This window comes from Oryzias latipes, chromosome 7 (assembly GCF_002234675.1).
Source record: "Oryzias latipes chromosome 7, ASM223467v1".
NCBI lineage: Eukaryota > Metazoa > Chordata > Actinopteri > Beloniformes > Adrianichthyidae > Oryzias > Oryzias latipes.
In genome coordinates this window covers 2,637,465-2,664,206 of record NC_019865.2, presented here as the reverse complement: position 1 = coordinate 2,664,206, position 26,742 = coordinate 2,637,465, and the positions used below count along the sequence as shown (strand labels likewise).

Here is a 26,742-nt window from a genome sequence, read left to right as displayed (position 1 = left end):
TTTTTTCTAAGATATTGACCAATCCCTCAGCGTGTATGAAGCTCCACTTCTGCTCCTTTCATCTTACATTTCTAGCAGCAGTAGAACACACGGCATGAGGGGAACCAGAGGCGGAACCTCTTCGTGTCTTGGCCGTAGCATCTGGCTGGCTTAACACCAGGCATTCATCTTTTACTCTAATCAGACGTAGAATAACAGTAGACTGTTATGGAGGAGCAAAAATGACAAATGTTGGCATATCTCTTCTGCTGTTGGTAGATAAAATGGTGGTACCAGTCCTCTCATCATCTTTTTCATGTTGGCAGACTGCCGATGACCGAACAGGAAGATTTCATTTATCTCTTGGATTAATATCAAATGCAAGAGGTCATTGTAGACCCTAAGGGAGAAATTAGGATTTAAACTGCGAAGACCAGCAGAAAAGTGAAATACAAGACATGAATAAAAGCGGTTTATTAAAAAAACAGAAAGAAAGGGTTGGTTTTTAATTAAAAGACTGAACAAGCTGCTCACTTTCATCAGCAGTTTCCCTGAATGCTAAGTCATTGAGGGAAACCAAACACCCAGAACTGAGAGGGTTTTCCGCCACCTTCTTTTGTTTTCTGGGAATATTGGAGTCATACATTGATACCTCAAAGATACACATCAGGCTGCAGAGTTTAACGAGCCTCTCTTGCTGTTATGAACCCTCATAAAGAAACAACAACAAAAATGTCATTACAGCAGGGTTGCCATGTTGACAAAAGAGAGCGCACCGTTTGTCTCCTTTTAGTAATTCATACAGACTTGATGGAGAAGATAAAGCGCCATGCATCGGTGGTTTGGAGCTGACTCAGCAGATTTCCCCAGTGGAGTTCCCCCGTTCTGATTTGTCCATCACTCATTAGACTCTGTTGCTGCTGCGGTGTAACAGAGGCAGACTCCCGGTGGAGCTGCTTTTCATGTCAATTTGCCTTTCCGTGTAAAAGAGCTCACATTATCTAGTCCAGTTTATTTTCACCAAAACACCGAACAAGAATTGAAAAAAAAAAAGGAGAAAAACTATGAAGGATTTTAACAAATCTACGATGTTAGACCATTTTGTCAATGTGCAATATTCAGATAAGATTTTACAGTCAAAACACAGCACTTTAAGTTTTTCTAAAAATAAGCCCTAAACAAGGGAAGACTCCATTTACATAAAGTGCTTTCATGGCGGCAGAAGTGACACATGAGTGACGGCAGCGCTGCCGCTTCTCTGAGTACTGCAGCCGGTGAAAGCTTTTCACCTCGCAGATGCATTTCCCTGGCTGTTTGGAAACCGTTTGAAATTTTTCCACCATAATTACTTTTCTAACCTTCTACTGCCGTTCAGATCTATTTCTCTGGTAGTGCTGATGAGCTGTCATCATTGATTTACTTTAAAGTCTACCTCCTAAAGGGATCCTCATCAGCCAAGCATAATGATAATGTGCTTTCTCTTTACCCTTGATCCTTTCCTCTTTTCACTGACTTCCCTGGTCTTTATCTTCCAGGCCCCGGTGACAAACGCTCCGCAGGCGCATGTGCCGTAGAGATGGAGCTCACATCCCATCTGAGATTTTCCTGAACCAGATGGTATCGAGGCGAAACAGACAGATTTCTGGGGATCATGATGGCGTCTTTGTGCGGGGATTGTCACCCTTGAATGAATTTCCTAAAGAAGAGGCTGAGTGTTGACCTGAAGCAACCCCCCCCCCCCATACACACACACACAGTGGGCCACCAGAGAACAGAGCGAGCCTCATCTGTTTCTCGGCCGGTTCCTACTGAGCGGAAAGGACCGAGCATCCATGTTCTCCTGTGACGGACCATGAATCTCTCTCCAACAACATGCTGCTGAGGAACAACAGGAAGTCAGAGAAGAGGCGGAGCAGCGAGAAGGTGAGAGGAGGAGAAACTCGGCAAAGCAATTCTTAGATTGGAATGACTTTAAAGGGGCTGACTGAATATTGTCTGACGAAGAGGCTGGATGGCTCAGTCGGCTGGGTGTAGGACTGTCACACAGGAAATCCTGGGTTTGCTTCCCAGGGGCGTAATGAGCTAAATAATCCAGTGTGGGTCACTGGGCAAGACCCTTCGTGCTGCTGCCAATCTGGGTCTCAATGAGCCTTGAAAATAAAAGGTTGTGTCAAGAAGGGCATCCGGCGTAAAATCCCTGGCAAACTACCACAGCAGACCAGTGAAAGCTGAATCGCTGTGGTGAATCAGCTTTTTTATATGAATAAAAAAAAAATTCTTGGACAAAGAAAACAGATGTTTCCCATGTATTAATTAGTCACATGGACCAATACAGGGCGTGACATGAACGGGTGCTGCGGCTTTTGGGAGCGGCTGCATTTTAAGGGGAACGAGGTGTGTCTTGCGGTTCTGTGAGGCTTGTAGAGCCACGTCAAGGGACGTGACGAAAATGGAACGTACCAATGGTGTGTGTGTGTGTGTGTGTTAGGTGTATCGTGAAGCATTTGCAAGGATACTGGAAGCTGCACACACTTATAGTATGACGTATGCTGTCATGTGTTGCCCTTACGCCACACTCTAGTCGTTAGTGTTAATCACTACGACCTGTCACCAGCAGCATCAAGATTTTCACTCAATGGAAAAACCTGTACATCCTCTACTTGTTTGTCAATTTTTCACCGGCAGACAGCTTGTTTCCACTCGTAAGGACAATTTTGACTAAGACTTTAACTAACGGTGTTCCAGCTTCTCTTCTTTGCAGCTTTTTACTGAATCTGGATTCAAACAAAACACAACAAGAGGATTTTGAAACACAGATTTGGTTCCATCGGCGTATCTCTTATAAAAGCCTCAAAGTAACGTACAAACCTTTGCTCCTTTGTCACTTTGAACTACTTCAGACAAAAACACATTCAGATCATACACATTCATTCAGAGTTAAGCTTAAATAAAGTTTTTTTTTTTTTTTTTAATAAAAAGAAAACTTTGTCTAAAGCTGCCTGAACCAATGGAAAGAAGTAGCGTCCCCCTTAACCTAAACAATTAGCCGGTGTCCTCTGGGACAAAAACTGGGATTTGATGTTTATTTTATTTTTTTAATAAACATTTCAGTTATTTTATGTCCCTTATGTTTTTAAACTTCTTCTTCTGTCTAAGGTTGGAAGGTAAGTTATTTTTAAACAGTTTTTCAGTTAGTTTCACCTAATTTAATTTTTACTTAAAATCTTCATTTAAAGAATTCTACATTTAACAACCAGCAGTAATTCACTTTCGAAATGACATCATAAAACCAAATTTGGTTTTCTTAAGTTTTTTTTTAATCTGGTAATTCCTCATTTTGCAAAAGGGAGCTATTACTTTTTTACACAACGCAAAATAGGCTTGAACAGCTTTAATTTCCCTCCTCTTTTTGTCTGAACAGACGTTCCGCTGAACATCCCCTCTTGAATGAGCTAGCGAGCCGTAACTCCATTTCAGTGTCGGAGGACGTGGAACAATGGCTCACCTGGCAATGCTCCAGTCAGGCTCTATTCTCAGGATCGTGGGGTCTTCAGTGTAGATAAATTTGACCTCTGGGTTCCTGAGCTCCGCGTCATCAATGTCCACCAGCACCGAGGCGGCGCCTGCTGCCATTCCAGCTGGGGAAACGCAGACCATCTCACGGGCGTTCCTCCTGAACAGACAAAGGGTTGGCCAAAGAGGAAAAATGGGTTCCATCAAATCGAAGATCTGAACAGCAGCTCTTCTCTCAGACAGAAGACCAGCTGTAAGCGGTGCGCTCTTGCAAAAGCGTTATCTGCGATGTGAAGAAATGACACCTGCTCCCTTTTCAAAAGCTTTCCCATCACATGAGATAATTAAATGCAAAAATCTGGAGGGAGATGCGTAAATAAAGCTGGAACTTCTAAAGAAAACAATACAAGAGAGCTAAACAAACGATGCTAAATGCTCTTATCCACAAGTGTTTGGATTTTTTTCTGCACATTATGATCCTTTGACTGACAGCAGTTCACCCCCCCCCCCCCTCCCCACAAAAGCATGTCAGTCACCTCAGTCGAGGCTATCTTCCGACTATGATGTGGTTTGTGGTTCTGTCCCTGCATTCTGTTGCCATAGCAACTGCAAATATGAAGAGTCTGCAGTGTTACCTGAACGATTACCTTCAGGAGGAAAAATTGCAGCCACTTGTTGCTGAATTCCAAACAGAACAAAAAAATAGAACACAAATCTCCCTTTTCTTTTCTCCCAAAGACACAGATGTAACATCAGGTCAGCAAAAGTTGGAAACTTCTGCCAAAAATGGACAGTTTGGTGAGGTTTAAGTTAAAACCGTTGCTAATACCTGTGTTAATTATTATTATGTTATTTGCAAAGACAACTTGCTGTGGAGAAATTCTGGCCAATGTGGTCTATTGACCAATTTGGTCTATCTGGTCAAATTTGGTCCAATTCTTGCAACCTTTGAGCATCTTTCTTTTGGAAAATGTAAATAAAAAAGATGTTCACGTTGTTTTGATGATACAAATGTTTATCTATTTTAGCTTTGGTTAGTTGTTCAAACTGACTTTAAGTCTGCAAACAGAGTTTATTTCTATCTAAATTTAAAGTAGGTGGACATCAGCTTTGTATTTAAGAGGACGTCAGACTGTATAAAGTATAAACTCGGCTTTGACAGGTCAGAAATGGAGCCAGACTCCCATGTTTGATCTCGTTGGAGTCCATTCTTTCTAATCCCACTCTACCAGTAATAGGAAAGTTTGACAATCCTGACTGAAAATCCTTTTTGAATGACACAAAAGGAAATGCAGGTTTTGGGACGGGGGTGGAAGAAGAAGCAGTAACACATAGAGTTAATGGTGGAAGCCCTCCTCTACAGCTGTACAGTCATTCACAGAGATGGTACTGACAAAGAGAGGAGTGGAGGGAAAGAAAAAAACGGAATTTTTAGTCATGTTTTATGAAGTTTGTACCCATTATTATTGGTGCACCAATACACAAACAATCGAAAGTGTTTGTGTACGAAGGCTTAAAGGCCCCAGAGGCAAAATAACATTTTGAATTTCAGCCTGGAGTTTAGTCCCCAGTAGCTACATTATCTAATATGTATTTAGCACAGTTGAGTGGTGGCTGCCTTTCTGGGTCATGACTTCACAGAAGAAGCATGTGTCTACTCTGTATGCACTATGTAGTCTTACCATTGTGTCTGCATGCACTGTAGTAACACTGCAGACAAGGAACGCGGTGGATAATCTTTAGAAACCTGCACTTCCCATGTCCCTCGGCCTGTAACCATGGCAACACTGATCAGAAAACAACTCATGCCCGTGCAATCTACACAGGATGACACAAAACACCGTCACACAGTTAGGGTGTGACAGATAACGACAGAGTGGAGGTGAGGGAGCGCTTGTGGTGAAGTGGAGTCTGTGGGATTACTGCTGTGCAGAAATGACTGTCATGACATCAGAGCTGCAACACGCTTGCTTCAACGGAGATTAGCTGCCAGAGCCTAATCCGCGCAATTGACATGCACACAACTGCACTGATGGTTTGGAGGTTTTTATGCATTACGTTGGGAAGGGGGGCGGGGTGTCCACACAAAGATATTTTAAACATCTGCAGGGAAAAGCTGACACTAACTTCTCTTTTGCCTTGAATAAATTCTTCTTATGAGACCTCTTCTGTACGATATCGAAGTAATTATGCCATAGTCTGGGTGAATACTCAATTCTGATTGGCTGCAAGGAGTCCATAAAAAAAGTGATAATGGCCACCAATGAAACAAGTTCCGCTCACATAGCCTAAATGTTCTAAATTATCGCACTGGCCTAAAAGTCAGTTCTTAACCGCATTAACAGAAACTCAGACCACATGTTTTGTTTATCATTTTATTATTAATCTATTATTAATATATTTATTATTAAAGATCCAGGAAACTACTTGTGGGCTGTGAAACAACTTTAGATTTATTAACTGTCCAAAACAACTAGGAGGTGAACTTTTTCTCTGAAATTATGCTTTGGATGACTGAACACAACGTTTATGCCACTTTCCTCTGCTGGTTAGTCCTCATACAGAAGCTGCAGCAGAGCGAGCTGCAGGTTATCATTACAAGTCACACCGTCCATCAAATAGTCTGCTTGCTGTAAAAAAAATGATTTAAGCATAAAAAATAACAATGTTTAAGTACTAATAATTGATTTAATATTTATTTTTTCGGTAAGTGAGTAAGCAATGCTAAATGATGAGATCATTGTGTAAGGGATAATGGGGGACAAAGTGTGCATTATCAGAGATTAATGCATGCCGTGGAAGCGTGAGCCGTCCGACGCAACACGACTTCCGGAATCGTTGATTTGTTTTGTAGCACTTATAATTTGCCACAAACAGCACAGAAGGAAGGTGGATGTTTACGGAAAACGTTATTCTGGGGCTAGTGGGAGTTTGTCATATATGAATCCCCACCCCCCACCCCCCCATACACACACACATATTTTATATAAAACAACGACATAGGGCACAGATTCTGTCAGGTCACTGATAGTTTGCAGTAGAAGCAACAACTATTTATAAATTGTCCATTGGTAAATACTTCCATAACAAACTTATTTTCAAAAATTGCGGTTCTTATTGCTAATTAGCCGAACAAAAGCCGTTTTTATTATAAATTTTTTTTACACAAAAAGCTGTTGTTTTACGTATATGTGGAATACAATGCAAACATGACGATAACTCTCAAAAGCACCAGAAAAAAGAATATCATAAACATCCACCTTCATTTTTTGCTGTTGGGGCAAAATATGGGTGCTATGAAACAAATCAATGATGCCAGAGACAGGGGAAACTAATTCTGGCAGGGGAAGCGTATCTTGGCACAACACCAGCACCGACCGTGAAAGAAGAGCGATATTTATGCCAATGGTCATGATGGGTTAAATAAAGCGTCAGTTCAGAGAGAAAGTTCACCTCTTCCCGCTTGTTTTTGTCCAGATGATGAAGATAAAGTTTGTTTTAAAGAAGCCAGGCAGAACATTTAAGCTAGGTGCCAATCAGAAAAGCCAATCAGCCAATCAGAATAGAGTATTTACCAGGCCCATGGTATAACAGATGGTAATGGACTTCGCTGGAGCATCGCCCTCCACTTTGCGTTGAACAGATTACGCCTTTGCATCAGACATTCATTTCTGATACACATATTTAAAATAAATTTAAAAAAAATTATTTAAATTTAAATATATATTTAAAAAGACATTCTCTCTTGCTTATAACACAGCAACTCCCTGATTTATTTGAATAAAATCATTTATCATACCCTTTGCTTTTTTATTTATTACATCTGTGTCACTTTAGGTTTCTTTAAGTCCCACTTCAATCATCTTCTGATCTATTTTCAAGGTGTTCCCAGTGGTCTTTTAATTATGAATATGCTGTTTTTAGCTAAAAAAATCTAAAAACCTGCGTTGTTTTCAAGGACATAGTTCCTGCAGAGCGGCAGACGTTCATCAGAAATACTGCTCTGAAAAATGTTCACAGCAGTTTTCAGAGATCTGAACTCTTCAGATCTGGTCTCATGTGGCTCCACTTCAAGGGCACCACTAAAACCAGCTGAAGGCCTTTTTTAAAAAAAAGTTTTTAAAATCTAAGATATAAAACTTTTCACCTGCCAACATTGTAGATGTATTTCAAACTCTAAAACTTGTGAGAATGCCTATATACCCCATCCATTAAATACTTCACGGCTGACTTTGTTAAGGACATTTCTCCCGGTGTCAGACCACCCGGACCGCCTCCACCTGCTGTGGGGAAAAAACACCTTCAGGCAAAATGCAATCCCTTTCACAAAAGATGCTGAGGAAGAGCCTCACACATTCAAATCCTACAGCTTTGCCTATTTTAAAGGTGTGGAGAAGATCCATATTTAATCAGAGTTGTGACCATAATTAGTTTGGGTTATGTGAAACACACGGCATTTTTAATATATTTGCTATTTAAAGCACACCACTAAACCTGACCACAAGTGCGTAGTCTTTTTTATTTGTACTCCTCTGGTTTATTCTGTAGGAGTCTGTAGTGGGTTGGGTTAATGGTTTGTCTCTAGAAAAGTGACTGCTACACGACTAAATATAAAAAAGAGGAAAGAACCAAACTACTTCATATTTGAGCCATAAAAAGATGATTTTCCAATTTTTTCCAGCTGTTTCAACATTGGGTTGTCATCTTCACATCATCAGTGGAGCCATGTTTTTAGCAGACAACCGGCTTTCGTTTGTCACTTAAAGCTTAAAGTTTTTTTGTGGAGGGGGTTGGGTAGAATATACCACCCCTGTCACAGGAATTAGTTTTGCTTACTTTCAATGATTTCCATATTTTTTCCCATTTATTGGCCTCACTTTGTTCTAATTTATTTCTGCTGCTGTGTTTGGTACATTGGCTGAAAACTACGTTCGCAGGTCTATACCTCTTGAAATGGCACGACTGTAGGCCGATGCTGACAGACACATAGCTGCCGGCGTTCAGGTAGCTTCCCTCAATGGTGACCCGGGTTCCTCCTGAGACGGGTCCTTGAGAAGGCTGGATACGGGTGAAGAATGGAGTCTGGACCAGACAAAAAAGGCATCAGTGTCAAAAGAACCCAAGCATCCTCATAAAGTTTGCAAAAATGCGTCAGGAAGCCTGAATGTCCGACACCCACCTCTCTCCTGTACACCGTTCAAATACCAAAGTAAACACGCAAATACTTTGCTTTCTACAACAGCCTGTTGGGTAATCACACTCCTGCTAAAGGTGCACACTCAGCAAAGAAATTAAGTTGCACACTTGAAAACATTTCCCACAATTCCTTTTCAAATTGGAGACAGGAAGTGATGCCACCAGTCCAAATAGTTTTTGTTTAAGTAAATATATATATAGTATACTTATATCAATATCAATATTAACATTTATTAATTTTTAAAATAAGTTTGAGAAATATTATTATAGAAGTTTGTCTTTTTGAATGTGGGAGGGGCTAAACTATATAGAAATTAGACTTCTCCAGTTGATTGTGTCAAGAACAAACTGTCTTTGAGTATTCAGTTATCATAGACGTATTGTTCAGCCACCCATTCTGCAAGTTTGAACCAATTGCTAAATTGCTAGCCTTTTCTTCTCAGCCAATAACAATCATCGGTTTACTTTTAAATCTATGAACGGTTCCCTCTCTGCACTCTGGACATTTTTTGAGCTCCCCATTCTCCACCAGGAGCTTTGGCATGGTCTGGTCCTTAACCACCATTGGCGTTTAGGCTGCTTTAGGTTTATTCATGTATCAGCCAAGTTTATGTTAAGTTTTTGTGCACATATTTCTGTATCACTAATAAATCTTTACTCACACTCCTCATGATCTCTATTTATTGAAATGCAGGCAACCAGTGCAGGAAAGAAGAGTTTCATGTAGAAAATGTAACACGTCTGGAAGAATTATTGCTTCTTTGTGGGAGGTAAACATTTCATTTTTATGCACCAAGATACAAAGAAATTCTTTAAAATGAAAACAGCAGGATGTCTGGATTATGTGTCTACATCCTGTCTTTCAAAGTTAAATTGTACCTATGATGAACACGACGGACCAAACTCAGCTTTTTTTAGAGAGACATCTTGCAGAATCGCTGACAGACAAATACTTTTTGGCTCATTGTATTTGGTAATAACAATACATATTACTATTATATGAAAGGACCTTTCAAAAAATACTGTACATAAAAGCAAAAGCCAATAAATTTACAAAAATATACAATAAAAGCAGAACAAACACCAGTTGATAGAAAATAGAGTGAAATCAGAGTCAAAAAGCAGATTAAAGAAATGAATTTAGGAGTTGGGTTTGAAGGTTGGTAGAGAGTTAATGTTACGGATGTCAGAAGGGAAAGAACTCTGAGTTTGGGATTTGAGTAGCTGAAGGCTCGGCTTCCAACAAGGTAAGAAGCCGAGCCGGGGGACCTTAACAGAAGAAGAGGAGCGAGAGGGGCTAATAATATGATTAATGCAATTTTCATCTTTCAGTTTTTTTAAGGGAACAGTCATTTCTTTCATTTTCTATGGGAATAAAATTTATCATTTCACCAAAAACTCAGTTGTGCCAACTTTTGTGCATTTTTTAACTGATATGAGAACCTGTGGCTCTGTGAAAGAGACCCGCGGGTCAGATCCTCACCACAAAGGTGAACGGCCTTGGCGACAGGGCTCTGTAGTCGTTGACGCAATCCCTCACACACACCTCCACCTGGGCCTCTTGGACTCTGTAGCTGGTAGCGTCGTTCAGCAGACACACTATTCTGTAGACAGAAAACAGATTCCTGAAACCCTCCATGCTTCAGGTTGAATTAAAAAGCTCTGAAATATGACAAAACATTCCCATCATTTTCCTCTTCCTGACACTAATGCGGTATGAATAGTCTGTCACACCAGTGGGGCAAGCTCTGTGTCAATAGCACTCTGCACCAACGTCCCTCACACAATGGAGCGAGCCGAGTCTGGAATCTCAGGGGTGGTGAAAGAAAGCAAAAAGCAAATAAAAGAATCTGACAAGGAAGTGGTTCACAGATGTCACAAGTAATGTGCAGAACAATCAATGCCTGTGCCATATTTGAACAGAGACGCCCTCTATCTCAACATGCATCATTTCCAAACTAACTGCGCTTCGGGGAGGTTGTTTGTTCTGCCTGAACTCAATAACACAGCTTTGCAGGACCCCGCAGAGGAGTAAATGTTAGGACGGATGGATGACACAAATGAAGGAGAGAGCATATGCAAGGGGTAATGGAGAGGAATAACAGATGGAATTTACACACACATAAAAAAAAAAAAAAGCTGATGTTGCTTTCTTCTCGGCTACTTTTACAAAAACCCAAAAAACAACATGGATGCTTTTGTTGGGTATCTGTGAGCAGGTAAGAGTGACAAATCGTGGCAGAAACCATATCCGTGATTTAAAATCCACTGAAAAACGGACGTTCAAAAAGACGCTCAAGATGTTTCTTAGCTTACCTTTCTGCACTGACGTACTCGTCCTCAATGGGCACACACGGCACCTTCCCCACCCTGACGCCCATCTGGATGTCTCTGAATTCCAGACCCAGGTTTTCGCCCAAGATGGTCAGCCTGGTGCCCCCTTGGCGGGGCCCCGTCTCAGGGAACAACTAGATTTGGGAAATAATGGACATCAGAAACGTTGATGACCATTTCATTTTCATTGTAGTCTAGACCAAACGAAACAAGCAAAAAGAATATTTTCCCGTAGGGATGCATATGCTGACTGCTGAAAATGGTTTTTCCTTTGTTTATGTAGCTGAATAAAAATGTAGGCTGCATTTAAATTACATGTCCGTTAATTCCTTAGGATCAAGAAAACTCATACAGCTGGGAAAGATACAAAGAACAGGAAACAAAAACTATAAACATCAGTCCAGAAAATACACAGACTCCCAGCACTGAAGCGCCCTCGTCTGCAGAACCAAGTTTTAATGAAGAAAAATCACCTTTCAATGAAACAAGAGAGGTAAAAAGAACTAACTTAAAATTTTGTAATTCTGTTTCTGTGGAATGGACTGCGGTAAAACCATGCTCAGCTGTGCTGATGGGCCGTAAAGTGATTTATCTATCCAGATTACGGAGCGCTAAAGGGACAGGTGTGCTGTGACAAAACAAATATTGAGACTGATGGATAGTGGTTGTCACAAACATGCACATACACAGAGGAATGAACGTGCACACACAAACTTTACCGCTAACAAGGTAATTATGGGTAATCAGTCCGGTGCCCTGCTCTGCTGTGGTGCTTGGCTGAGCAGACACTGCTTCATGGGAAAGTCTATGGGGCGGCTGTACAGTGGTATGGAATCACTACTACAGCATTGCAAGCAATACAAAGCAAGAATCTGAAAAAGAGCTTTCCCTCAAAAAGACTATAATTTTATACAGAGCACTTGGGAGGGTGATGGTAAAAATAAACTCAAATTGTCCTCCAAAAAACAAAATGATTAATTTACTTTGGAATTCCAACATTTGCAATCAAAACTTGATTTAACTGATAAAACTAAGCTAAATAAACTAACCTAATTAATAAAAAAAATGAAGATGGACCAGCCTATTGAATTGTTACATGGGGTTTCTTTAACATACAATATATACTGTTTGAAAAAGAAATACAGCTATGCAAACAAATTTATGATTCAGCCTCTTATTGAAGGCACCAATATTACATAAACCCTTTGTGATGATTGAGTTATTTCCTTCTGTTAAAACTGGCATCATCAAATGCCAATTCCCATCTTTTGTTTTTGTCTTATTACAGATGTTCCAGTTTTTCTATCTCTACATTCGTCTCTCTTTTATGTCCTTTTAGAACCCAATTGGTCCTGAAGGTGCCCCCCTTACTAAGTTTGGCTCTGCTTAAGGGTCCTCCTGCCTTTTTCTGTTTATTGCAGCAAAATCCACCAAACACTTTTTGGATCATTCTGATGGTCACTTAAAAACCCAATTCTGAAAATAACGTTTTTTTTGAGTGCTCGTGTCTTGCTAGCTTTCAAAAACACTTGAATGCTTTCTAAATAAACTTTAATTGAGCTAAATTTTGTTTAAAGGCAATTAGAACTTGCTTTCATTGTGTGCTAAACTCTCACAGAGTCACCAGATCCACAGAAACCTAATCAGCTTTGGGTCACTGATGAAGAGAATCTGTTAAACATGATGAAGTGATAAGAGATGGTGTGACCAAAGGGAAGAAAACAAGAACCCATCGTTTTGTTTTACCAGATCACGTCAACCTCTGCATGACGTAACAGTCAAAGACCATTGGAATAAAGAAGAGAACACTCCAGGACACCAGGATCTGATAAGCTACCTTAAAATATTAGCCAAATCCTGATGGACCATGACCTCCAGTTCATCAGTAATGTCGTCTCCAACATCTTCCATTTTTATGGGCTTATACGTGATTTATTGTGACTCAAACTCTTCCTTAGCTACTTTTGAATAGTACATTTATTACTTAAAATACCTGTTCATTCCTAAACTAATCAACAGATAATACGTATCCCAAAAAAGTCCCAATTTGCTTCATAGCTAAACATGTCAGAACTTCTCCCCTTTTTAGTTCTTTTTCGTGTTGTAATATATTCTATCATTTTTATTTTTTTATTTTTTTTATGCTTAGTTCTGCAGTTATAGGTTGACTTGAGTGGAAAAATAAGGTTCTGCTTTAAGTGCAATGGAGAGAAATTTGGTGGTTTTGACATCCTCCAGTCAGCAGATATCTGTGTTTCTAGAATGTTTTTGTCTAAGCTCTTTGAAGGTTTTAAGCAAAATAAGATATGTCCCGTCAGACCTTTGTTTTAGTCTGACAATAAGACATTAATATATATCAATACTTGTGAAAATCTAAAAAGCAGATTAATTTACATTTTATATATGTAATTTAAAAAAGACATTAACATAATTAAATTAAAACCACAATAACTGATTGGCATGAATAGTGAGTGATAAATGTATTTGCTTCACATTAAAACAAGAGTAAGAAGCATTAATAATACAAATTTACAAGACTCATTTATCACAGAATAAAAAAAAAGCATAAAGAACAAAAGGCAGTGCATGTCAGGTAATTCTGTGAATACAATGTTTTTCTTCTGTTTTGTTCTTTTGAGAGAATTTGTTGCTCCTGTGAAAAAATGACATTTGTGGCGGAGTAAAAAAAAAGTTGTTTTGACTGACTTAGGTGAAGAATTCCATTTTTTAATGTGGCCACTACCCATCATCAAAAGAGGATAATCTTGTGTTTCAACAAACAAACTAATCCTATTGGATGCCATTTTAAACACTCTTTAATCACATAAAAATACACATATGGGTAGTTAATCCTATTAAATTTGATTCAATTTCTTGCCAACCAGCGACCAAAGAATGAAAAGGCAGAAAAATCACATTTTTGAAGCCAAAGCCTGTGTTGAAACAGAATAAAGAAATCAATACTTTTGGCAGCATTACGAAAGAGACGTGCATACAAAAACACACCTCCAGTCAATCAATAAGAAGTTAGTAACTAAATACCTGCTATGGGTTTAAGAGAAATAACCAAAGGAACAACTGGGGGATTGATGATTACGAGCTCTGTTGTATCTTGAGGTAAAAAAGCCGATTATTTACATTCACCCCTGAGAAACAATCATTAAGTCAACACAGAAGTGAGAGTGACATGAATGACAACACTGAAAGCAGGCAGACAGAAGGCAGCCGTGGATAATAGGGGGCGACTACTTGGAAACCATCTGACGTTGGAACCTCAGGCGCCAGCAGAGTTTCAGCACTTTGGTTCCACAAACACAATAGCCGTTGAACACTGACCAGAATGAGTAGCCATCAAGCTCTAGGGTAGGATATGGATAACAGATGTCCTGGTGTGGAAATGGGGCTTTAGATGGTTTTGGAAGAATGACTCTATGAAACCACAAAACACAACATCAGCAAGCCACCAAGCCCGGGGATATAAACACTGGCAGAGCCCCCGACAGAGAGGCAGCACAGACACAGACATAAGAGTGCTGTTAAAGAGATTACTGACATTATCTGAGGTTAGTGGGTGGACTTAGGGAGACATACTATCACACCGCATGCACGCATGATGAACAACAGATCAAAATGCTTTAAGACACCTTATGCAGAACCTGTAGGATGAAATAAAACCAGATCACGATTTTTTTTGTTATCAAAAGATTATTTTTAAGACTTCTGGATATAGACAACAGCAGCATTATATGGACATTACATAGAATCCATTCGGCAAAACACCATGCCTAATACTTTTGATATCTTCCAAAGAAAACTGGGATTATTATTATTTTTTTTTTAATTGGTCAAAGTTCAAGTATAAATCTAACCTCACTGCCTTAATATGCCAAAGACTTGGTTTGCATCGCAGCTCAAAGTTGTGCATCCTAAGCTTCAATGTCTGGTTCCCAGCTTTGATGAAAGAACAGGGAGAGATTTGAGTTTGTCAGGTTCCAAGAAGATGTGAGTCAGTGTCTACACAGGTAAAAGGGATTTACAGAATTTATAAAGCCAAAAACTACTAAAACTTCCAATCCAATCATGTTTTTTCAAAGTGTTCCCAGGGGTCTTTTGATTATGATAATACTGCTTTAAGCCTAAATGTAAAAGAAAAAAGTGTAATTTTCTGAACTTTGGCCGGATTACTGGTGCAGAGTAGGTCTGCTCCCCTTTCCCATCATCCTTTTGTTTACACTCCCTTCCGCTAGCATACAGCCCCTCAAACCCCCAACCTAACATCACCACTGCAACAAAAAAGGCAACCAATCTTGGAGATATCCAGCCGAAAAGTTCTAATCCAGATTCCAGGTCAGACGAGGAAAACAAAGACGTTCATGGATCTATTTGTCTGCAAGTGGATGCATCAGAATGGGGCGGAGCAGGGAGCTTGTGGCCCACCAATCACAGCTACAAGCTTTTTCCAATTGCATTTTTTCATCTGCTCCTAAAATAAAGAAACACGGAAACCCAATTTTAAGCTTAATTTTATTTATTTATGTCCTCCATTATCAGAAAAATGCCACAAGAACATACTCAAAACACCAAAAACACCATTTTTAATGGAGTGGCTCTTTAAAGAAGGATTTTAAATGGGAACAACAATTCAGACATCCAGGCAAAATAGAGCTGCACACCATAAGTCGACCACACAAAGAAATCCAGAAAACCAGAGGAGGATTGTAAGAATCAAACTTTGAAGTCAACTGTTGCAAACTGGGTAAAAAGATAGTTAAGCACAGGACCACTGGGACAGAATGATAGCTCTTAGTTAAAAGGAAATCAAACCACCAACTGTTGCTGCCATTGTCTTTTTAAAGCTTTAAATGTAATAGGATTCAGTTTGAAGGTCATCAGATGAGCTGCAGCTCAGCCGATCGCCTCCACAGAAGCACACGGGTCTTTAAGTTTTAACTTGAAAACAACGTCAAAAACATTTTTGGATACTTTTATGAAGCATTGCTTTGATTCCACCGTAGTTCAGTGCTCAGTAGGACCAGGACTTGACTCTACATTGCCAAACAGCAAAAAAAAAAAAAAAAGGATGTGCTGAGTTTCCGCGCCTCTAGTAAATGCTTTAATAAGACTAACAAGTGATGGACTCTGGGTTTTGCAATGCAAAAACCAGAAGAAAAAAAATACAAATAAAATGCCATCGAAGTAGTTTAGGTTGTCTGGACAATTTTCTGATCTTGTGTCATAAATTACCAACACCAGAACAGACACTCTTAATGGCTGAGTTGATGTTACACTATGTAAGGGAAGTGAGCCCAGTATAATGAGTTCTAGAGAACTGCAAATTTAAACAGTCCCTAAAAACCTGCTGAGTCCAACCATTTGTTGAGGAGCTGTGAACTTAAATTCCCACTAAATATAAATATATCTCTGGAAAAACACTGAATTAAGCAACTTTACCTCTGATACACAACATGAGGAAGCCACTTCCTGTTCTGCAGCCAATCATAACCACCGAAACTCAGAATCCAGAGCCAGGTTGTTTTAGCTCAGTAGTTTGCAGTGATTATTACCTCTACACATTTCCTGTGGTGTATGCATGTCTTCTATGAGCTCAGGAAGTCTTACAATGCAAAAGTCTGGCACTACAAAAGAAAAAAGCGTAATTTCACAGAGCCTATGGGAATTCATCGATGCCAGTGGGTGAAATGGGAACTCAGGTGGCTTTGCAGTCGTGTTGAAGTGATTTGACACGAATCCACAAAATCCAAACACACAACAAGTGAGAAAGGTACAGATGCCTCACAGCTGAGCAGCAGCCCTGGGCAGATTAGGCAAGGAAAATCTGACTTTAAACACTAACGAGAACAACTGCACAAGAACAGCAAGTAGCTTTCATAAGTACAAAACAGTACTGTCTTTGTACGCCCGGCGCTTCAGCCATTAGGATGAGCCCGAACAGGATGGAGGAACTTTCGTCATCGTGTCTATTGTTTTGATCATAAAATCAAAGTCAAACTTTCATTGCCTTAACATGGTTTTAAACACTGTAAAAAAAAGTGACTTTTTTTGTTGTTGTTTCTTTTTGGGGGACAGAAATACAGAAGAGATATTGTAGCGGAGATTGAAAGATTTTATGTTTGTTTTTATGATAAACCTCACCTTTGAGTGTGAGTGTCTCTGTGTATTTGAGAATATGTGTCAGTGTGTTTGTCAGTTATGCAATTATCAAAACAAGTCTTAATTCACAAACTAAAGTCATTCCTGGATCACATTAACGGTTCTTTAACATTTAAAAACTACACTATTGAAAGTTCATTACAGTAACAGGAAGTAAAGGAAGTTTCAAATCAGAAGCAGTGTCCCTCAAGGTGTATTTGTGTGATTTAGCTTTTGAGTCAATTATGTCAATTTAAAAATAATATGTCATTAACATACATTTTTCTTTTATTTTTTTATAGATTTTTTTTTATATGAAATGCTATATTGTCTGTGCAGATGTGTGCCTCTGTGTGAATTCATCTCCAAATCATGTTTTGGTCCACTATGAAGTGACGAATTGTCACAAAGAGAGAAATGAACTTAAGAGTTCAGGTATTTATTTATTTATGTATTTCACTCCTGTCACCTATTGAAGGTTAGATTACAATAAATCAATCTAAATGATACGATTTGATATAAGATTATAAATGTATCCTGTAAAGCCAATAGATAAATATTCTTTTAAAACTTATTTATTCATCTTAATCAACCATCACACATTTTTTATGGACTGTTTTGAACCTTAAATTATTTTTTTTCTCTGAACATTGTCCTCTATACTGAATGTGAGCTTTGATAGAAGTGTCTTCTAAAAAGACAGACAAACAAAAAACTAAAAATCAAAAAGGAAAAACATCTGAAATAATTAATTACAGATGGAAAATGTTTTGTCCTGGTTTATATGAAAAATGACATTAAAGTTTCTCATAATATTATTGTGCAAAGCATTATTTTTATCGTCATAACTTCCTTTTTAACTTGCTGTAACTGTAACACACACACACACACATATATATATATATATATATATATATATATATATACACACATATATGTTACAGTGTTAAAGTGTCCGATGGAGAGGTAAAGGTGATCCCTGTCAGAAACATTTTTCCTGACATTCCGGGTCTTTTGCATCATTGACCTGTGCTGGCAGATCTTTCAACCACACAGTCACACTGACCCATTGTGTGTGGATTTATTCCCAATCAAACCATCCTCAAGGGGCAAACTAGACCAGAATAAATCGTTTATTTTATGATGGATTATGTATGAACAAAATTAAAGATTTTCTGCTGCACAGGCAACATTTCTAAACATTTGTGTATCAAAAAATAAACATCGGATGTAATAAAATAGGTGAATTTTAAATAAAAATGATTATTTTTGTGCAAAAAGAGTTCCTTTATTTAACGTAGACTGTAATTGGTTTATCGAGTGTTACAAAACCAAAACAACAAAGAAAAAAAGGGATCTTCATGGCTCAGTGCGTTTACCATTACAACAGCATTACTTTTACTTTTTAAGATAAAATAATAATAAATAAACTAGCATCTTTTGTTGCTTATATTAAATAAAAACAGAACAACTCAATGTACAATAAATAAAAATAGTACAATGTATTAACAAAAATGTACAGATAAAACGCACATTTGTATTATTTACCCCCCCTTTTATATTTTAACAGTAAAAAAGGAAAAATAAACCAATCAAGTTAATTCAATATTATTGACAAAAGCTTAAAAATTACTTAAAATATTGTATATAATGTTTATGCAAACTGACAAATCAAAACTTCTTCTTCTACAAATTTTAAAATTAACAAATCTCTACAATGGCCCCCAACTTGAAACAGTAGAAAAATACACGTTAGTGGTCATTCTAACTATTCTGTACTTGTTTGATTGAAACTCTAGCTTAACTGTATTGTGTTCCTGTTAGTTTAAAGCTTTAGATTAAAATCAGTGACTTTTTATAAGTCGACACAAAATGTAGTTTAAGTTTGAACCTCACTGGGTTTGATGGGGAAAGATAAAAAAAATACAAATTAATGTCAGTTGTCACTTGAACACAATCAAATGCGATTTGAATCCTTTCAAATCCTTCACATGATTGCTTCATATGCGTTGCAGTTTTGACTTGTGGAAATGATATCAAAATCTATCTGTGACACCAACTTCTTCAATCAGTCCCAATCAGGTTTCAATTTCCCACCAAAAGTTGCCTCACATTTTTCTAAACTTCCTGACTGGAGTCACAGTGGAAAATTGACAATCTCCACCAACATTTATTGCAAATGTCCTTGCGAAGGCAGCATGCACTTTGTTGACAACAGTCATTTAAACCCCCTTTGCTCTGGCAAACGGGGAGTCATGTCAATAACGCTACAAGCATGGTCAGGTTCTAAAAGCTTTTAAAAGACTCCAGAAAAAAAAAGGTGAAACTTTTCCTTTGGTCTGTAACTTTTGGTTTAAACATGCTAAGAGTGGCTAAAGACAAAGCAAGTGAAAAAAAGGGAAAGATAAATACATCTAAAGAGACTTCAATGGATTCAGCACCTGCAGGTCATGCACACAACTAAAAAGCCAAGCTAAAAAAATGGAATCAAAACCAAACAAACGTCTTGGTGCGTCTGTCTCCAGAGCAGCAGTTTGATGTAACGGAGTGTAATCTGTGCCAAGGGCAGGCACAAGGTCCCAACATGAGAGTGTTTTAATAGCAGCACATTAAAATAGAGCCGCTTTCATTGTGAGTTCAGGACACGTAGGGCTTTCTGTGACCACTGGGACTCGAACAAAGGCGGCTGACGCAACACCCCATCGAGATTTACAAGCCTTAGATCTTCACAGGTGACACTACGGTCTTCAGGAGGTGGCGAGACGAATTTGGTTTTCAAAGAAACGGTGCAACTCATCTTTGCAGGTGATTTTAGACTTCAATCCCATGAGAAAGTTTACAGTGAAGGAGAGCAGCTGGGAATGTGAATGCAGAGTTTTCTGCGCGTCACCATGACGTCCGCATCATAGTTTGCTTTTAATTTGCAGAAAAAAAAACAATAGTTTAAATAGAGTGATGAAAAACTATTTTAAAAAAATTCTGCTTTTACAATAATCTTTCTGTTTAGAATGAATGGTGTGTGGGATTTGATACCAATCGGACAAGAAAATAGAAATTGTGTTGATCAAAAAAGGAGGATTCAAAATATCTCAGTTAAAAACATATGTACAATCAGCAATGTTTAAAAAAAGGAAGAAAAATAACATGCAGGAAGAAACAAAGAGTAAAAAACTTTTTTTGTGTGCAAATGTATCAGTGAGTGAATTGAGCCATTAGTTGCCATGGTGACAAACAAAACATTTAAGCATTTTATTCTATCAACAACTTCAAAAAGATCTATGAAACAGAAACACATCGTTTTGTTAGAAATGAAGGTAAATATTAACATAGGTGAAAAATAATTATTTGTAAACATACACTTCATGATAATAATATGCGGGAAAAAAACATTAAACATATGGAAGTAAAATTTGGTACATATATATATAATTATCAGTTGATGTTCCTACACTGTTACTGGCATTCTACTGGCAAATAGTTTTTGCAAATTTTTTTTTAGTTTAATGCTAAATTAACAACAGAAAATTGAATCCTAACTAAGTAAAAAGACTTGTTTTAGAAAAAAAAATAGTCTTATTTTCTGTTTTGTTAAAATAGAATGAATGAATGAATGAATGAAAAAAAAAAAAAAGCAAACATAATCGGACCTCAATGAAAGATTTTTTTCTTTTTGTTTATTTAAAGAAAATTTGAATTTTGAGAATTCTTGTCTCATTCCAATGGGCCTCTTTTAGCAAGAATGCCTATATAATTCCACCACTTATAACCGTTCTCTTAAGTAATAATAATAATAAAAAAAAAAGCTTTTTAACTATTCTTGAAAAAAAAACGTTTGTTGTTTTTGTATTTTTTTGTGTATAAAGGCATATACTTGCTAAAAAACCTTGTTTTTTTTAACAACATTCCAGATAATGTTTTTTACATAATATAACCGCATAACAGACATGTAAGTTTCTGTGCAACAAAAGAGTGGAACTGCACTTTATTTTGTAAAATATGTCATAATTGACAGGCAAGACTGACTTAAAGCTTGTAGATCCGAAAAAAACAACTTCATGACACTTGACTGTTCTTTCATCTGGGCTTAAACACCTTTTTATCAAACATGGGGTCAAGTTTATGCTTCTGTTGGTGTCTGCGGCTTACCTTGGTGATTTTTGGGTGGGTGCAGCGGCTGTTTCCCGATGTGGCGTGCATCCATCCTGCTCCTTCAGCCAACTGCAGTGGCTGATGGGAGTTTCCTCCGCTGGTGCACTCCTGTCTTAAGGAGCACTTCTTGTCTTGAATGCACCAGCCACATTCAAAGCGCGGGTCGGCCTTCAAGCACATCCCGCAGCTGTCCCGCAACGCTCTGCACTTGTAAAGGTGAGCTGGGCAAAAGAAGAAGACGAAGAGGAGACAAATCTGAGCTGAGTCATCATTTCCATGTTTCTACAAGTTGATTTCACTGGAGGATAAAATGCAAACAAATTTATGAACTACACTGCAAAGAAAAGAAAATCATATATTATGGCGCCTGATCATGACCACAGTCGAACAAGGCGCCATATGTCAAAAAGCTGAAAACATTAGAAACAACAAAACAGGTTAAAAGTGTTTTCATTCAGAGTTTAAGTCCTAGTTCTTTGATAGTTTGTGCGTTTTCTACTCAGATGAAACTTTTTTGTGATTTTAAAAAACGTTAATAGCAATAGCCACTAGAGGGCGCTGTAGGTGTGTGTCCCAGAATTTGCTACTGACAGCAACACAGAAGAAGAATTTCCAGGCAGTAATTATAATAAAATAAATCACATATCAAAAAAATTACACAAAAGCAAAAGAAAAAAAACACATTAAACGTACAATGTCAAAAACCCGGCTATAAAATGAATTTGAAGATGTTTTGTATAAAAAACTATAAAACTTTTCTCAGAAAGAAAAGACAAAAAACTAGAAAAAAGAAATTGGAACAATAATAATGTGCCTTATTGTAATGAAGCCTTAGTCTGAGTTAGTGCTGCCTATTATTTTTTTTTTTTTTTTTTTTTTAACTTGTCCTGTCCAACAGCTAGGCAAACAGATGAGAGCTGAGGGCCTCTTGTGTTGGACATATTTTATTTTAACAAGAGGGGTTATTCATCTTCAGACAAACCAAAGGTATGTCTGAATAAACCCCTTTTGTAATTGAGGCCAAAATTTATTAATTTCAATCATGTTTGAAAATCTTTGGTGTTGGACCGGACGGAAAAGGAAAGAGGGGAAGAAGAGAGAGGGACGTTAGAGAGAGGGGGGGGTAGGAGGGTGATAATAGGAGGGGAAGGGGGGTAAGACCATGAAGCAGCATAGAGCAGACAGGTTTACTGGTTGTTTATCGTTACGGTACGGTTCAAATGTAGTACAAAAAGGGCGGGGCCTGTTCACACACACTCAAATATTATCAACACACCTGCTAGCCGCAAAAATGTCCACATGTCAACATGCACACAAAACAGATAGTGTTCACGAACGCATACCTATGCCTTTAAACCAACTAGTGTGAAATCTTTCATTCATTCAATCATGCAAACTATTAGTGCAAAGGTGAGCTAACACCTGTGCTCAGGTGAGTGTTTATGTTCTTCTAAAATGGATGGTGGAATGTGAAAAGAAGGAGGAGGAGCGCCCAGCCACCCCCACACCCATACCCCCGCCGCAGCAGCAGCGGCAGCCGGAATTCCCCCAACGCCACACGGGAACAGGCAGGGAACAACCGCCCCCCGGGCGACCAAGACCGCCACCCAGGCCAGGGCCAGCCGGACCGCCGCGAGGCCCCCAGAGCCAGAGAGCAGGGAGGCGCAGAGGGAAAGAGAGCGCCGCCCCAGCCCAGCCAGGAAAGCAGCCCCCCGCCGCGCCGGAAGAGCCCAACGCAGGGCCCCACCGGAGAGGGACGCCCACAGCCCCAGACGAGCACCCCACCACCACCCAGGAGTTCCGGGCATCCCCCCGCCCCGACCCCAGGTACGAGCCAGGACCCCCCAAGGGAGACCCGCTCCGCACTCCAGGCAGCCACCCACCCGGCCCACGGTTGGTCCAGGTAGGAGCAAGGCAGGGGCCCGCCGCCCCCGCCCAGGAGGGGGGAACCCCGGGGAAAAAAGGGCGGCCCACAAGGGATGTTATAAATATGGCCCGACCATGCTCGGCCATGTTGGAAGTTTGGCGGGGCCCAGCGCCCAGGGGCAAGGACCAGGACCCACCCCCCAGGGACACGAACACCCCCGGCTCAGGTGTAATATGAACCCCCCCACCGTGCGGAGAGAGCACCGCCGGGCCCAGGGAGACGGCACCCAAGGGACACGGCCGCCATCGCCAAGGGGCCCGCACCCCCCACCAGGGAAGGGGTAGGGGACAGATGGACCCAGGTCCCACCTTCCTTGTAAAATGTGTGTGCGTGTATGGGTGTTTGAGAGGGTGTTTGTGTGCATGTGTGTGTGTTTATGTTTGAATGTATATATTGAAGGGGGAGGGGTGTGTGTACTAAGGGGGGTGCAGTGCTGCCTATTATTATTATTTTTCATTCAAAGAAGAATGCACCTGGGGCTTCAATTTGTTGTACTTCATTTTCATCTGCATGCAAAATTTTGATTTGTTAGAAAAAAAATGTTTCTGAAATTTCAAAAATGAACTTTTTCTAGCACTGTCTGGAATAACTCAGATTGTTTAAGTCTGTGGAGAAAATTTTGTAACATTTTCCAATTTGCTTTAGATCTTTTTAAACATTTTAATATTAGGGTGTAACATTTTCATTTAGAAAAATGAACTGTATCCAGAACATCAGGGATAAAAGCACCATTTACTTGTTGAATTTTCTAGATATTAAGTTAAAAATATAATGAATTATAGATTTAATATTTCAGGATTTGTAATCCTAATAATTGAATTTATTAAATAAATAAAAACTGTTTAAAATTGGAAGAACATTTCAATTTTAACCTTTAAACAACTGATTGACAGAGTTTGTTTTGGCTCATTCATTTGGAAGAAAGTCAAACTTGGAGAGAAAAATGAAATTTGGAGGGCCTGAGGGGAAGCAGAATGGCATAAATGAATATTAATCACTCACATAAAACCTAAAACCTTCAGCAGGTGATTATTATTGGCACTGCGAGGTTCCGACAATGAGAAAATTCTGTTTTCTCTGATAACTTTAAGAAGAATAAAAGAGACTGGAGGGAGATAGCAAAAATTAATTCAACAGGTAATGCTTTCTATTGCCAACAGGGAATTGTTAATTTATTCTTGCAAAAAAAATAAAAAATAAAAAAAGAATAAAAGCTCACGTCTGCAGAGAGGGAAAAGTCAAAGGTAAAAAACAAATAAATAAAAAAATGTTAATTAAATCAATAGAAACCCAAACACCTGAGAAGCACAAGGAAAGGCAGATGAAAGGAACCGGAGAGGAGCGGAGTGATACATTTCAGCTGTGCTGGTTAACAAAATAGCAACAGGGATTGTTGTGAATTCAAAGATGATGTGGGCCCGCGAGGCTGAAAGGATCAGAGAAACGGAGCCAAAAAAAAAGAGAGAAAAAGCAAGACGGGAGACGAAGAAAGGGAGGAGATCCACTTGTAAAAAGGAAAGCAAAGAGTAGGAGTGAAAGACTCGTTTTTTTTCTTTTAATCAGTTTCATAATGATCTCAGTTGATGCTGAGCTGCCAACACCTGCAGGCGGGTTTGTTTGCGTCTCTCAACTAAAAGAGACGGTGGGAAGACGTATAGGAGCAGACTCTGCTTTCGTCCTCCTTGTCCTCCTGCAGACAGAAGAAGGAGGACGGGAGCAGAGTCTGCTCCCGTCCTCCTGCAGACAGGAGGCAGCTGGACTTCAAAGCCAGCCTCTCTCAGTTCCATCTGCCTGACTCGGCCCTCTGTTCGGCCTAATCTGATTAGCTACGCCTCAGCTTAAAAGTAGCGAGACGCTAATTAATCTGAACCAAATGAATGATTTAATTAACATTAACATCTCCACTTTTCACCGGGGCAAAGCCGGGCCGAGCCGCTCTGCCTTAGACGGATAATGCGGCTCCAATTCAGAGAGAAGAAGGCGGGGATGAAGCGATGAGGGATTAATGGAAGATGGAGAGAAAAGGAGGAGAAGGTCTTTATGAGATTTGTGTGAGTGGGGACAGTTTCATAAGGTGTTTTTTTAAAAGGTATTAGACCTTTAACAATGAGCGTTGCATTGCATTTGTGTAATCACAATGGATATGCTGAAAGGGTTTAGCGAAATGAAGATTTTCTGTGGAGAGCTGATGGGATTGTTCCTCTGTACAATCCATCTGACACCTGTGTGGAACGTCTGTCTCTGAAGAGCATCTGTGGATGCCGAAGGCTTAAACTCGGATTCAAAGTCAAAGCAGGCTCACTCCACGTTGATGTGACGACTGTGGTACCAAGCCCATATCTCTAGATTTAGGAGGAAGAACAGTTTGCCATGTTTCCCTCAGACGTGTCTTCTCTGCTTCATTTTAAAATCTCCTTTTCTTGGTCATTGTTTCAGTTTGGTTATTCGATGAGAATCTGCAGAGTACCACTAGACTTCTACTACGGATTGCGACACGAGCTAAGACTGTGTACATTTCACTTACTGGTCGCCCAGTCTGATTCTACTTGATTCTTTGTTCCTATAGGAACATACTCTTCCATTGACCGGTTGTTTTCCTCTCCAGGGTCACCTTCTGCATTACTTAGAGCTTGGATTAAACCAAAACCCTTTGATGAGACCTGCTCATCACTTTTATAAAAAGCTTTTCCTAATCTACATGTTGGACAGTTTTGTCATTTCTAGAACAAACTGGCGAGATTAAAAAAAAGCAAGATTTTTTCTGTGTCAATAATTTGCAAAATTTTACTAAAAATGCCTTCAACTTTTTATTGCTTTATGACAATAAATTCCTTTTATTCATTTATCTTTTGCTGTGACACAAAAATAAGATATTATTCACATTGCCACACATTTATACTTTTATATTCCTTTTAGTTTTGCATGAATCTTTTGGGGTTGGTTTTGTGATGAGTGAACAACATCATGTCATCAGCATAATATGTCCACATATTTAACGCTGTTTTGTTTGTTCTTTTGTCTTGACCCTGTTTGTCAGAGACCCGCCCGCACTCACCATCCTGCAGTTTGTCTGTCCATTCATCTCTTATCTGTTGTTCTTTTGGGGTTTGGATGTGGAGGCAACCTTGACCACCTCTTCCACTTTTTTGGAGGGTTATTGAACAACCCTCAAGCCAACCGGAAGAGTCTCCTCAACAGTCTGCTGCAGGCTTTCCTCCAAATTTTCTTTATTTTGTTTCTTGAACTGGTCCCAAGCCCTGAGAACTCAGTGGAACAGCTCCTACACTCATGAACCAGCTGTTGGTTTTATAGTCAGCTTCCACATCCTTTGCAAGGGTTAAACTTCCAGAAGTTGTTTTTTGTTTTTTTTTAAACTTCCGTTTGATTAGGACTATTCTGCTGTGGAGTTCATACTGTAGCGGCTGCCATGGCTTGATAGACATGGAAGCTTGGATGGAGCAGACTTTATCTATACTTCAGTGGGATGCTAACAA

The 26,742-nt window shown here is 39.3% G+C and overlaps 1 protein-coding gene across 2 annotated transcripts in view; it reads right to left on the bottom strand.

Moving 5' to 3' along the window:
• The window catches only part of LOC101175236 (plexin-A1), a 260,037-nt gene that overhangs the window by 43,362 nt on the left and 189,933 nt on the right, over nt 1-26,742 (bottom strand). For both annotated transcript variants that reach the window (XM_020704419.2, XM_020704420.2), the window contains exons 12-16: nt 21,319-21,542; nt 11,005-11,156; nt 10,172-10,292; nt 8,438-8,574; nt 3,485-3,652 (exon numbers count right to left, since the gene is read on the bottom strand). In XM_020704419.2, the coding sequence (XP_020560078.1) occupies nt 3,485-3,652; nt 8,438-8,574; nt 10,172-10,292; nt 11,005-11,156; nt 21,319-21,542 (802 nt within the window). The remainder of the gene's footprint in view (nt 1-3,484; nt 3,653-8,437; nt 8,575-10,171; nt 10,293-11,004; nt 11,157-21,318; nt 21,543-26,742) is intronic.